The sequence below is a fragment of the Papilio machaon genome, chromosome 20 (assembly GCF_912999745.1).
Source record: "Papilio machaon chromosome 20, ilPapMach1.1, whole genome shotgun sequence".
In the NCBI taxonomy this organism is placed as follows: Eukaryota; Metazoa; Arthropoda; class Insecta; order Lepidoptera; family Papilionidae; genus Papilio; species Papilio machaon.
The window spans coordinates 3,852,345-3,866,734 of record NC_060005.1 but is presented as its reverse complement, the minus strand read 5'-3'; the positions used below and the strand labels follow the sequence as shown (position 1 = coordinate 3,866,734).

The window sequence follows — 14,390 nt, the reverse complement described above, 5'->3', positions numbered from 1 at the left end:
GATCCTATCAATATGGTACAATTGTCATTTATACTAAATCCTTATAAATATAGTTAATAAAATTAGTACAGTCGTGACGCATATTAAAGACGGAATGTTTTCCACATCAAAGCTTATGAACGCTTTCCTGTGCATGCGCAAGCAATCTATAAGCGTTGTTTAAACCTAATGCATATTATGACTACTATATGCAATAACTTGATTAATCAAGTAGAGATTTCAATAATTAGTATAGAGAAGTATTGATCCGTTTTTGTATGAATCTAAATAAATAAAAAATAAAAAAAAAATGGGACCCATCTGCAAGCACTTCCTTTCGATTAAAATAATTTTTATCAAAATCGGACCACCAGAGGCGGAGTTTCGCGGTAACACATATAAAAAAAAATATACAGTCGAATTGATAACCTCCTTCTCTTTGAAGTCGGCTAAAAAGTAATATGTTCCGTTGGTTTACTTTTAATTGTTAATTACGCAATTAGTGCAGATATTTCTCAAATATCCTGAGTGTGTTCGTCTACTGAGTATATTTAAATTAATTGTTATTAAAATGTAGTTTTTAAGATAAAACAAGACGGATAAGTATGCTAAGCAACCCTGGCTGGCATTGTAACTGCGCATGGTCGATGATGTGTGCAATTTGCATTATTACATAAAGATGTAAATATGTTATTTATTGTGAAATCTCGAATATAGATTCATTCGAAATCAACAAAACTATACTTTATAATCTATAATAAACAATAGTTAATAAATTTAAAATATCATTGAAACAAAAGCAATATTTGTAATGTTTACTAAACATCAATGGCAAACTACCCTCTTTTGAATTCGATACCTAAATGAAAATCTAAATTTCACACTACCCGAGTCACCCTTAAGTTGGATACGTCACTCGGCGGAAAAATACAGTGAGCTGACGACTACGACACTAGCCTCAATTTGTCAATTATAAATTTATCATAAATACAAAAATATATGTAATTCAAAATATTTATGTTGTAATCGATATTCTTTTTAACGATTTTATATACTCTTTTCTGTTTGCTATTTATCTAAAAGTATTGTATTATTTCAGGACGATCAAAGACAAAACCAAAGAGATACAAAATCACCAACACCAGTGGTCGGCATAAAATTAGGATGGATTCAGGTAAGGATATACATTTTACTATCATCATATATTTATATATGACCGGAATAGGAATTACGTTATCTAGAATATTTGCTTATTGGACAGTAAACTTTAACACCAAAACAGCGATTTTTAAAGTTAAACTTTTATGTAATTTATGACTGTTAACCGTAAAAACAAACTTAGGGACCTTCAAGAAAAGAGCGTATACCTTCCTTAAAGGCCGGCAACGCATCTGCGATTCCTCTGGCGTTGCGGATGTCCATGGGCGTCGGACCAAATAACTTTCGGTCCGTTGCTCGTTTGCCCCCTTCACCTATAAAAAAAAAATTACTTTTATCTTTATATACCTCTACGGAGTATTCTTATTATATCTTTCTAATATTATAAAATATAATGTGGAAATCCTGATGTACTTTCTTTTTTGTAACTCCATGATAGTGCACAATAAAGTATATTTGTATGTATATTTGTAAATGCGAATGTTTAGATGGATGGATGGATGGATGTTTGTTTGAAGGTATCTCCGGAATGGCACTACGGATCTTGATGAAATTTGGCATAGATGTAGAATATAGTTTGGAAGGACACATTGGCTACTTAATAAGGTTTTTTTAATACCGCACGGACGGAGTCACATTGTAATCTTCACAGAACAGTTCCATTCATTTGTTTGTTAATGTCTTTGTCACGTTCTCTATATTGTATTTGTATGTGTTGTATAGGGTGTGCTGATACCATGTCTTCTAAACATTTGGGGTGTAATGCTGTTCCTGCGCATTTCTTGGGTGGTGTCGCAAGCTGGCATCGGTCTCTCGCTGCTTATCATCGCGCTCTCCGCCATCGTCTGCGTCATTACTACCCTCTCTATGAGCGCTATATGCACCAATGGAGAGGTTAAGGGCGGTAAGTTAGATTAGATTTATGCGTTTAGAGGTATTACGCCACAGAGTAATATCCTAAATGTAGATTTCTCATATTCTACACAAAGGGATACGACTTAATGACCGAATGTAACAATGCCAGGATTGTACTAAATGTAAATTCATAAAAAATATACATCTGAAATACCCTAAGTGTTATTTGTGTCTTGAAATAGTAAGAGGGACAGTTATAACAAAAGACTATCAGGCAGAACCTTACCATTCATCCATAGAAGATAAGCATTTTATGAAATTATGTTATGCTTCACTGATCGGTGCTGCATTCTTAAAAATGGGTTTGGATAAAGCAAATCCTTTTCAGTTTAAAAAAAAGTACGCAAAGTTTAATACACTAATGATTTTCTTTCATAAAAATTTTATTGTCTATACTTAAACAAATTCAAACAAAGATAACAGAACATTGTATATCCCATAAAAATATTTGCCAATTGTTACAAGCTGTCAGAACGCTGTCAGAACGGACACATCCACGAGGCCTAGACAGCGTTAAAACAACATATATATGTAGCCACGAACTACATACAGTATATAGTACATAAAATGTAGCCTATACTGAAACCGTCTCAGCTTGCATTCACTACGCATCGTCAGTATTATGTGATAATAATTATATTATATAATACGTGGCGCTACAAAATGCAGTTAAACAACTATTTATGATTCATATTTATTACAATAACATAATTTTATATATAAAATTCTCTGGTTACAATCTTAGTTACTATATTCTTTCGAAACGGCTTGACCGATTTTTATGAAATTTTATATACATACTAGTTGTCGCCCGCGACTCTGCCCGCGCGCAATTAAAAAAATTAAAAGCGGTATGAAATATAGATAGTAGCCGATTCTCAGACCTAGTGAATATGAATATAAAATTTTATAACAATTGGTCAAGCCGTTTCGGAGGAGTATGGTAACTAACATTAAGACATGGAAATGTTATATAGGTATATAAGATTCAGCAGATACTATCTATTTATCATACCACTATTAAGATTTCTTGACTGGACGCGGACAAAGTCGCGAACGACAGCTAGTATTATTTAACTTATGTTGTACCATGAATCATTTGTTTTCTACTAAGATATAGAGGGGAAAATTTCTCCAGTGGGAAACCTTGTACTGATAGAATAACACCAGATCAAGGTGATCAGACCAAGGTGAACTCGTAGTAAAATATCTACATAGATTATTTACAACTTGTTGCCTTACAGTTCGTTTATTTCAAGTAATAAATCATACAGAAGTCTTTGATACATATGAAAACATTCGATAGTTATTTCTGTAGTAAATTCACCTCAAATATCTGTTATATAGGTTACAGCTAAACTTTATAAATAACTAACTTTTACCCGCGACTCCGTCCGCGCGGAATAAAAAATAGAAAACGGGGTAAAAAATATCCTATGTCCGTTTCCTGGTTCTAAGCTACCTGCCCACCAATTTTCAGCTAAATCAGTTCGACCGATCTTGAGTTATAAATAGTATAACTAACACGACTTTCTTTTATATATATAGATATTTTAAATAAATTACACTACTTTAAAGTTATTATTATGTGTGTTAAAGGAATATTGCTTTTGTGACCTTTTTTATTTTTCATTCAACAAGGCTATACAGAGGTGCCAAACATTTTCAGATGTTGAAACCCTTAAAAATGGTTTCAATTGTGAGTGGTATGTTTTGATTGATACGAAGAAAATTTACATTTAGTTATAAATATATTTATCATAGTTTTATTGAAAAAACACTCTACGATTAAAATCGTTGCATAACCATCATCAAATTATACAAAACCTTTCATAATATGTTACAAATTCTATACTTTACTTCGTTACAAAGCAATAAATATATTTATAAACCACACGAAATTAGAATATCTAAATAATAATATTGTTTCAGGTGGAATTTATTACATCATTTCTAGATCTTTGGGCCCGGAATTCGGTGCGTCTGTTGGTATTATATTTGCCTTCGCGAATGCGGTTGCGGCGAGTATGAACACTATTGGTTTCTGCGACTCCATGAATGATCTACTATCGACCCAGGGTGTAAAGATTATCGATAACGGGCCCAACGACGTCCGTATAGTGGGTACAATTGCACTGATACTAATGTGTATCATTTGCGCAGTTGGAATGGATTGGGAGAGCAAAGCACAGGTTATTATTTCATTACTTTATTGTCTTTTACTCATTTAGGAATAATCTATCGGTTTACGTTAGTAATTTAAGAGGAAGTTTAAAGTATGCGTATTGTAGTGGAATATTATTAGAGTTAATTTAACGAGTTATATGGAATTTAAAAGAAATTCCAATATTTTTGGACATAGAAATTTAAATAGATTGATGCATATTAAAAATGAGGAGCGTTGGTACAAAAACCGATGAATTTTGACAATTGGTTGTGAACTATGAATTTGACCACATTTTTATTCTTTTCCACAAAAAAAAGTGTTTTATTCGTTTTTTTCCGACACTCCTCAAATGTCTTATGTTAGCATTATAACATTAAACATTTCTTAGTTAAAAAAGGTAACATAAGTAGTATTTATAATAAAAAATATATCTATCTGAAGACTATTAAATATGAACGCTTCTGGAATTTTCCATTCGCAAAACAAAGTATACACGCCAAATTACAAGGACGTGATGGAAGATTGATCGTAATATAGCTTCATTGCCAGAGACGCGCGTGTCCTCGAGTAAAAGCTTTGCGTTTAATTGGATCCGTAAATTACTTTTAATTCCGTGCAAATTAAATGTGCGCGTCTTACTTGATGTACATTCGAGGCCGTTTATTTAATGTACATTTCGTTATAAATATTATTTGAAATTAAGATTTTTCTTAGAATTAATTCGAAAATCATATAGCAGTTTTCTATTCTAAATGGGAAGCAAATATAACTCTTTGGCTCTACATGTATGTACATGTAGGTACTGTTTCGCGACTATTAGAACAATTATTTCGTTAAGATCATGAGAAGCGATCGTGCTAGTCTTTAACTGATCGAATTGCAAACTGGTTCCAAAGTGCATTGGTCTAGGTATAGAAATAGCGGTCTTGCAAATGGCGACCGCCCTACAAACGCCTATCAATATATATGTTTATGCCTTGCTCGAATGCAAAAATAAGCGCTTTATTTACACGGTTTCATTGATGTTTATTTCAAGGTTAAAAAGTCACTACCCTATGCAACCAACACTTTAGTTTTACAGCGACTTTAATAAACTTTTCGATACAAGTTCCATCTTTCAATGAACTAAAGAGACATTCTAGGTACTAAATGAAAATCATTATTTTCGCATTCAAAAGCTCTGCTCTTTAAATTCCCGTAAGATGGTTTCTTAAAATCGTCAGAATACTTTTATACGTCTGTAAGCTGTAATTATTCTCTGTTTCATTTATTGTGGTCTTACTTCTCTTTTCTTTTGCAGAATTTCCTGATTGCGATAATCGTGGTGGCAATGGTTGATTTCATGGTGGGTACATTTATGGGCCCGAGCGACGTTGAGGAATTTTCTAAGGGATTTGTCGGCTTAAGTGGTGAGTTTCCGTTTTATTATAATGTAGATATGTAGGCAACAATGTCAGTATTATTCAAGGTTCCTTCCATCAGAATTTAAATATAATAAACCATTATAATTGCCCAGAATTCTGTAGATTCTTTTTATTCCCTTTTCCGTGTTATTGTTAACGGCTACATGTTGTTGTTAAATAAATTTTTAAATATGGTAACTTTGCAATTCGTATTCCTGTCAGCGACGGTATTCGATTCGAACTTGGGCCCTGACTTTCGCTACAGCGAGAACTTGGACCAAAATTTCTTCACGGTGTTTGCCATCTTCTTCCCATCGGTGACCGGGATACAGGCGGGAGCTAACATCTCCGGAGATCTTAAGGTAAGTAAAAGGTTTAATATGTTAATATATTATCGATACCCTATTGTCTTATTTGTTTTTGAAGTTGCTTGTTACTTAATTTTTTATGAATAATTATTATTTATTCAATTAATAAAATTCGGTGATACTTGACAGACCTTCAGTATAGGTTACTTATATTATAAGTCTATTCTAAGGAACTCCCTCAGTGATCGTTACATGACTATGAGTTCGGTGGTTAATATCTAAAATCAATTCTGAGTTTGTGTTTATTATTTTAAAGAATATGATTTAAATGAAGAAATTATTTTACCGTATAAAAGATCATCTGAACTTCGAAAAAAACGTTTAACGTTTAACGTTGTAACGTTTTGCGGAGTAAATAAGTTTAATGGAAACGCTGGTAGGTCGCGATGTCAGCACGCCTTAATTAACTGGTGGGCGAAGCGCTAGCACTTATTGTGCCACTATTCCTTTGAGTCACAAATGAGACAATAATATATGTAGACAGTTAGTAATTAATATTTTATTCGGTACTTTAATACTTTTCTTAATATAATATATCGGAAAATATTAACACTCGAACCCTTCGTACACAAAGCAACGTATATCTTCGAAACAAATATTGTACTTTGCGTGGCAAGTGCGCGTGTAATTTGTATCGTTGACGCGAGTCGTTTATTCGATCAGTCAACCATCAATTGACTCAACGGACCCTAATAAAAATTTGGAAAATGCATCAGCAAACTTCGACAAAACAATATGCGATCTTTTAAATACAAATGTGTGTAAAATATAGTTCTTCCGTTTCTGCAAAATAATAATAGTAATCTGTATTTAGTTCGGAGAAACCAGGTCATGGCTATACATACGTGGAATAAACAACTGGGACAAAATTGGACTGCAATATATCAGGAAAGTTGGTCCTAGAGCCCCAATCTACAAATCTTCTGTTTACCATATTTTGCTATGGTTTTCTAAAGATTTTATTTCCGATGGGCCTTAAAAAATAGTCAAATAATCTTTTTGATATTTAATGATGATGATAATGAGACGATGTATGTACTTATCAACTTAAGTAAACTCAATATGAAGTTACCATCAGCTCCCACTTCCCAGTCGTTTTACTAACAAAATCGTGTCACATCTTTTGACTGTCTGCAACTAAATTTTTCATCCACGTTAACTTCACGTAACTTGATAAACAGAATTTTAGTTATTTCTTATGAAACTTGAAACAGCCTTCCCCGCACCTAAGTTTGTTTCACGTCAATTATTGCAGTCAACACAATGGTTGTCCGAATACGAGCGGGTCATTCGGGGTCACCATCGCAAACACGTGGAGTGCTATCGATCTGGTAGGCGATTGTGGGAGAGGGGCGTGTTACGTGATGACGTCACACTTGTTGCACGTCTATGTAACTACTATATACTAAAGGAGGCAGTAGATTAAGCTTTTAAAGAAAAATGAATTAACACTAAGGGAAGTTTACATCTATATATAACTCAAGATATATACACTATTTATAACTCAAGATCGGTCGAACTGATTTAGCAGAAAATTTATGGGGAGGTAGCTTAGAACTAAGAGACGGACATAGGAACCTTTTTATCCTGTGTGCATTTTTTTAATTCCGCGAGGACGGAATCGCGGGTAAAAGCTAGTTAAGAAATATACACGACCGCAACCAAAGTGCTTTTAATATGGAACGAAATTGTACGGTCACTGAAATAGACATTTTATGGACTTGTCTTACTTCTTTGCAATATACTCTGCAGTGTACAAGAATATTTTCTCTCAGGCTGGAAACGTACAGTTTCGCATCATCTAACTACGTCGCATATGTTCTACGATAAAAAAGTCAACTGCAATGGTCATCACCAAGATTCGTTCTTTATTTCATTTGCTATTTATGGCAATTGCTATTTATTATATTTCGTATTACAAAACCAGGACAGGAATAAAGCGATGAATGCGAGCGGCAATTGCCAATAAATTCAATTGCGGGCACAATTTAGGAACAAACCGTCAACATGTCAATTAGATTGACAAAATTCGGAATCATATCGTTGTCTACCTCGAACTATGATCTCGAGACATCTATTACATTTAATAGGTTGGTGACTCGTTTTATTTCAAGCTACTAAGTAAAAATAAATTTCGCCACTCTCTTTAAAAATCATTCATCCTTCTCATATTCTTTGGGAAGAAAAATACGTTGTAACAACGCTTCAACATTTGACATTCTATTAAAAATTTTCTAGCAGCGTTATTTTCTCCATATTGTTTGTTTACGAGCATCTTTTGGCGCGGAATTAATGTGTTTATTATTATATCCAGTGGCTGAACATGTTGTATGACATGTTCAATCAATATAATTATTCATACAATATAACAATGTTTTAGTTAACATTATGATAAATGTCTCTTGACAGTATAACCTTCCAAAATGGACGAATATATGTGTTGACTTTTTTTATGGACGCCCATGGACATCCGCAAATGCAGATGCGTTTCCTACCTTTAATCAACGGAGAAGAGGACGCACAGAAAGAGGACATTTCCCCTTCCTATGCGTCCCATCTTCCGCCAAATAAACTTTCCCTTTTCATCCTTTCCTAATAAGAAAAGATTGAGAAGGCGAAAGGCGACTAAAATTAGGCCTACGGCACCACACTCATCAGACGAAACGCGGAATCGCTTCTACTTGATGCTTGTCTTCTGTGTGGTCGTGGTATTTCAACGGACGAGCCGACCAATTCATGCAACAGATGTTGTTGTTGCTGGCGTCTACCATTGTTAACTTTATGTAAATAGTCAAAGCCAAAGAAGAGTGTTATATAGTGCCCAATCTGATATGTAGACTGATTTGTTTGGGAAAACTGAGTGCTTAAAAGAGGAAATAACTAGAGTGACCAATGATGAAGATATTTAAAGTCATAACTTTCCAAGAACGAAGACAGTGATTCAACAAGTAAACTAACGACGACATGAATCATTTAAAACGTCAATCCATTAGCTCCCGTGAATGAAAATAAATGGATCATTGTCATTCACAGAATTGAACTGTTATTAAATGAAACTCATCGTAGTCATTCATCATTTATCTTCACATTCATTTTAGATGTAACTTCGCCTGCCAGGCGCGTGCCATTTATTTGATGACGTATCAACTAATAACGAACGATCAAAGCTTACTGTGCGTTTATAACTTTACCTTCAGTAAATTTTTCAACACTCAGATAACTGTAACATTTTACCAAACAAAATAGTCTAGAAAATTATTTGGATACATCGACCATCGAATCTATTGAGTTATCTTCATGTATAATTGCTAAAATATGAAGATCACAATGAAATTTTAAACATATCGACTGATTTTTGTTATTTTATTTATCTTATAGGATCCAGCTTCAGCCATCCCCAAGGGTACACTTTTAGCTTTGCTCATCTCCATGGTGAGCTATGCGCTAATGGTTCTGATCTCCGGTGGTGGCGCACTGCGGGATGCCAGCGGCAATGTCACTGATGTTCTCACACTCAACGGCACAGTTATCGATTATAGTGCCATTAGCGACTGTGTCAATACAACACTCGGCTGCAAGTATGGCTTGCATAACAGCTACTCGGTAAATATTATTTTGATTCCATGAATAAAGAAAGTTAAAACTATACGATTGATGGAACTTATTTGTAAATGCTGCTTAAGATAGTTACCAATGATAGCCAATTTATAGAAAAGTCTTTGTTATTTGTTTGTAGGTGATGCAACTGATGTCGGCGTGGGGCCCGTTGATCTATGGTGGGTGTTGGGCAGCGACGCTGTCGACGGCACTTACCAATCTGCTATCGGTGCCGCGGCTGATTCAGGCGCTCGGCGTGGACCGCATTTACCCCGGACTCATCTTCTTCGCCAAGCCCTACGGCAAGCACGGCGAGCCCTACCGCGGATACGTTCTAACATTCTTCGTCTCTCTTATCTTCCTTCTTATTGGTATGAATACATTGATGATTGTCTAATGATTACCAGCCGAATTTCCGCCTGTTCTGTCTTCTTAGTAAGTGAATTGTTTGCAGCTGACCTGAATACGATAGCGCCCCTGATCTCTAACTTCTACCTGGCTTCGTATGCACTCATCAACTTCTGCACATTCCACGCGGCCCTGGTCAGACCTCTCGGCTGGCGACCCACATTCCGGGTTAGTAAAAATGATATGAAATAAATATAATCTATATTCTAATAAAATTTTTCTAAAATATTTGACTACATATTATATTGACAGGTGTCTAGGCTAGATGCAAGCGCTGGCTTTCTCAAATACTATATGAATTTCTTAACTTCTATATTTTTGCAGTACTACAATGTGTGGGTATCGTTGCTGGGCTTCCTGATGTGCGTGGCGATCATGCTGCTCATCAGCTGGGTCATGTCGCTAGTCACCTTCGCTATCTTCTTCACCCTCTACCTCATTGTCCATTATCGGAAACCAGGTGATTACGTTTCCCATACACGTGTGGTCGTATTCACACATGTCTGCGCGTTAGTAGAATACGTTACGAACGTAAATAGTTTGTTGACTGAAAGCTAAATTTGTATCGGTCTCAATGAATTATTGCCTCATTTTCTCTTTAGTACGTTCACGTACATTTGCATTGAAGTTGCATAAATATAGATATCGTTGCTAACAAGAAATTGTAGTTTTATATAGATGTGTCTAGTAACTTGTTGGATCTCAGAGACTGAGGGGGGAAAACTTGTTTAATAATTGATGTAAATGGAAAAGATAAGTAAAAAAATAGATAGATTTATGTCTCTCTCTACCATAAATTTTAATGAGATGAGAGCTTTTTGCTGTACTCCAGAAGTGATCATACTTTTCCTTCATTTTAAAACTTTGTATGACATATCTGATACCTACGTACTCGTATATTGCCACAGGTACTTACTTGTGATTACTAAATGAGAAATCTTCCGTTTGGCAAAGCGTTGAATGAGCTCCTAGTGATTAGATTGATAGCATTACACAACTCTGATAATCATATTTACGTCAATGTCTTATTACTTACGTATTATATGTCAGACGTGAACTGGGGCAGCAGCACGCAGGCGCAAATGTACAAGACGGCGTTGGCGAGCGCGCACAGTCTGGCGCGCACAGGCGAGCACGTCAAGAACTACTGGCCCCAGCTCTTGGTGCTGGCGGGCCGGCCGCAGCATCGCCCCGCACTCGTCGACCTCGCCCACCTCCTCACCAAGGCTGGGTCCCTCATGATCGTCGGCGACATATCTCCCGTACGTTAACCGGGATCTAGGTGATTTTTTTTTGGTATAGCGCCATTTACTAACTAGCGATACATTTTTCCCGTTGCAGACGAAAATGTCATACAAGGAGCGCGCTCGTGTGGCGCGCGCCGCAGACGAGTGGCTGCGCGGTCGCAAGGTGCGCGCTTTCTATTCGGCCGTCAGCGGATACGGGTTCGAGGAGGGAGCGCGCGCGTTGATGCAGGCGGCGGGCGTCGGCCGCCTCGCGCCCAACGTGCTGCTCATGGGCTACAAGGCCGACTGGGCCACCGCGCCCACGCAGGACCTGGTCTCTTACTTTAACGTGCTACAGTAAGTTCAAGCACAGAGACTTTCTGCCTCACTTAGTTAATTAATCAATAAGAAAATCTCTTAGTTTATATTTGTCTTACTAAATGTACAATAAACGAAACCACTTAATGACTACGGCAGTTTCACTGTTTTGAAATATTGACTAAATATCGACCTAATTATACGGTGAGAGTTATTAATCGTGTCTATTTGAACAGTACTGCATTCGAGACTCGGCTGGCAGTAGCGATGGTGCGCGTGAGTGGCGGACTGGACTTCAGCGCGGTTGCCGGGGAGGAGGCGCCGGCTTCGCGCGGCCTCACCGCCACTTCCGGCAGCAGCGCGGAGCTGCGCGTGCGCGCCGCCGCCCCCCACATCCTGCACGCCGACTCAGACCTCGACCTGCGCGCGCTGCATCCAGACTCGCAACCCTCCAGCCGCCATAACCTTAGTGCGTAAAATTCGTGCTACAATAACGTTTTACTTTAGTATTGCTATAGCCTGTTTCATGGACCTTTCACAGACCAACACATTTCTAGATATTGTTAGGATATTAGTACAATTACTTACCAATAATTCTTATACTCTTATATCGTTACAGATTTATTGACACTTACGACATCTCGTTCATTTACAATATCTGAGAAGAGCGATAAGGAAAAGGAGAAGGAGAAAGAGAAGAAAAAAGACAAGAAACCGATCGATTTCCACAAGCAGATAATTTATAAATCATCATCCGGCCTCGAGGTGTCGAACGACCAGTTAACGCAAATGAGCATATTCCAGCGAAAACAGGTATACGAAATAGACTAGACTAGACTAGACTATTATTCAATATCTGCATCCTAAATGCCAAACTAGACATACAGTTTCAAGCAATCGACCCCGGCGAAGTAGGCTATGTTCGGTGGTCCTAAACTGGGTGTTTGGTTTCACGTGCTGAAGTAATGACGAGCATGTGTTGTCCAGGAGGCGGGTACAGTGGACGTGTGGTGGTTGTACGACGATGGTGGGCTGACGATGTTGCTGCCCTACATCCTGTCGCAGCGCTCCAGCTGGGCCAGCTGCAAACTGCGCGTCTTCGCACTCGCCAACAGACATCACGAGCTGGAACTGGAGGAGAGGAAGTAAGTTACGCGTCTACAACATAGGGATTATTCAAAGAAACGGCAGAAGTTGTTTACGGAATAGCTGCAATGACTTGGTCTACGAGATATAGTACAGTTAGACACTCTATTCACTTATAGAAGACCATGTTTTAAATTCTAGAAAATAGAAAACATTGAATTATTTAAAAATGAAATCATTGTAATAATTAGTAACTCAACCGTTGATAGTCTTTTAAAGAACTGTGACTGTATCAAAAGCTGTATTTCGGTGTAGTTATTAACACTAATTATTTTACATGAATGTATTTGTTGTCCAGTATGGCGAACTTGCTGGCCAAGTTTCGCATCGACTACTCGTCGCTTACAATGGTACAGGACATCACGGAGCCGCCGCAGCCCGAGACTAAGCAACTCTTTGACGATATCATCAAGAGCTTTGTAGGTGACAATGCGAGAGAAGGTAATTCGTCAACTCTTACAATAATTAGAGACAAAATAAAACCCTTTGTGGTTACACGTCATCATAACTCAATTCACTATATTACTCATGGCCACTACCACACTTGTCACGGTCTTAATATTGTAACTCAGAATGCCGCATCAGTGAGTCTGAGCTATCGACGTTGGCGGAGAAGACCAACCGTCAGCTGCGGCTGCGGGAGTTGCTGCTAGCTAACTCGCAGGAGGCGCGCCTCGTCGTCATGTCATTACCTATGCCTAGGAAGGTGAGAATACGATATGTCTAAAATATCCAATACAGTCCTCTGCGCTATAATTAAATTATTTAAGTTAAGAGCGTACTTCTTCCTTAAATGTTGGTCCCCATCTACGGTACCTCTGATGCTACGGATGACCATAGCCGTCGGTTTACTTAATATTGGACGACCTATAAATAAAATATTTAAATAAAAATTAAACCCTATTTCATCAAATATTATACACTATATATACTTATATATAAAATTTTAATTTATAAAGATTTCCTACATGTCTCATTTGAGAAGAATGAGGCCAGAATCAAAAGAATTTGAGGGATATTTTTCGACGGGTAATAAAAAAATCTCGTAATGTGAGAGTGAAGCTATGAATCCCTCGGCCCCTCAAAGCCTCGAGTTCATTGGTCCTTGTCGTAACATGAGGGTACCCAATAAATCAAGCATTAATGGAATTTTTAAAACCGTAGTTTGACTTGAAATTGAACCACCATCAAGTATTACTTCGCGTTGTCGTCTTTACTATCAGAAAGAGATGATGCAAAGGGTTTCTATAGTAAGATGTTTGTGTGTGCAGGGTTCTATATCTGCGCCACTGTACATGGCGTGGCTGGAGGTGATGAGCCGAGGTCTGCCGCCCATGTTGTTTGTGCGCGGCAACCACACCTCCGTCCTCACGTTCTACTCCTAACTTCAAATTGTAAAACATTACACGAATACCCCAACCACCAAGTAATTTTTTGTTGTCTTAAGTCAAAAAAGGCGAACTCATAATTAATTTATTATTGAGTAATACTTTATTAAATTTCCCTTTAATTTAATAAAGTGTTAATTAATAATTTATTTATTTTTTTCTCTAAATTAACATAACATAAAGAAGTATTTGTTTTATTCTAGCAAATTCAAAACATTCGTTTTTGTATTACTCTTTATTTAGAACTAGCTTTTACCCGCGACTCCGTCCGCGCGGAATAAAAAATTGAAAATGGGTTAAAAATTATCCTATGTCCT

At 37.0% G+C, this 14,390-nt stretch overlaps 1 protein-coding gene across 1 annotated transcript in view; it reads left to right on the top strand.

Annotated features, from left to right (window-relative positions):
* The window catches only part of LOC106716352 (bumetanide-sensitive sodium-(potassium)-chloride cotransporter), a 32,087-nt gene extending 17,948 nt beyond the window's left edge, over nucleotides 1-14,139 (top strand). Inside the window, exons 4-20 of the mRNA XM_045682976.1 lie at nucleotides 1,079-1,153; nucleotides 1,861-2,041; nucleotides 3,985-4,244; nucleotides 5,520-5,628; nucleotides 5,845-5,984; nucleotides 9,369-9,593; nucleotides 9,727-9,958; nucleotides 10,042-10,163; nucleotides 10,320-10,455; nucleotides 11,046-11,257; nucleotides 11,337-11,578; nucleotides 11,776-12,008; nucleotides 12,159-12,352; nucleotides 12,527-12,684; nucleotides 12,984-13,126; nucleotides 13,258-13,391; nucleotides 13,957-14,139. Of these exons, the coding sequence (XP_045538932.1) occupies nucleotides 1,079-1,153; nucleotides 1,861-2,041; nucleotides 3,985-4,244; nucleotides 5,520-5,628; nucleotides 5,845-5,984; nucleotides 9,369-9,593; nucleotides 9,727-9,958; nucleotides 10,042-10,163; nucleotides 10,320-10,455; nucleotides 11,046-11,257; nucleotides 11,337-11,578; nucleotides 11,776-12,008; nucleotides 12,159-12,352; nucleotides 12,527-12,684; nucleotides 12,984-13,126; nucleotides 13,258-13,391; nucleotides 13,957-14,070 (2,910 nt within the window). The 3' untranslated portion in view covers nucleotides 14,071-14,139. The remainder of the gene's footprint in view (nucleotides 1-1,078; nucleotides 1,154-1,860; nucleotides 2,042-3,984; nucleotides 4,245-5,519; nucleotides 5,629-5,844; nucleotides 5,985-9,368; nucleotides 9,594-9,726; nucleotides 9,959-10,041; nucleotides 10,164-10,319; nucleotides 10,456-11,045; nucleotides 11,258-11,336; nucleotides 11,579-11,775; nucleotides 12,009-12,158; nucleotides 12,353-12,526; nucleotides 12,685-12,983; nucleotides 13,127-13,257; nucleotides 13,392-13,956) is intronic.
* Nucleotides 14,140-14,390: the final 251 nt, after the last annotated feature.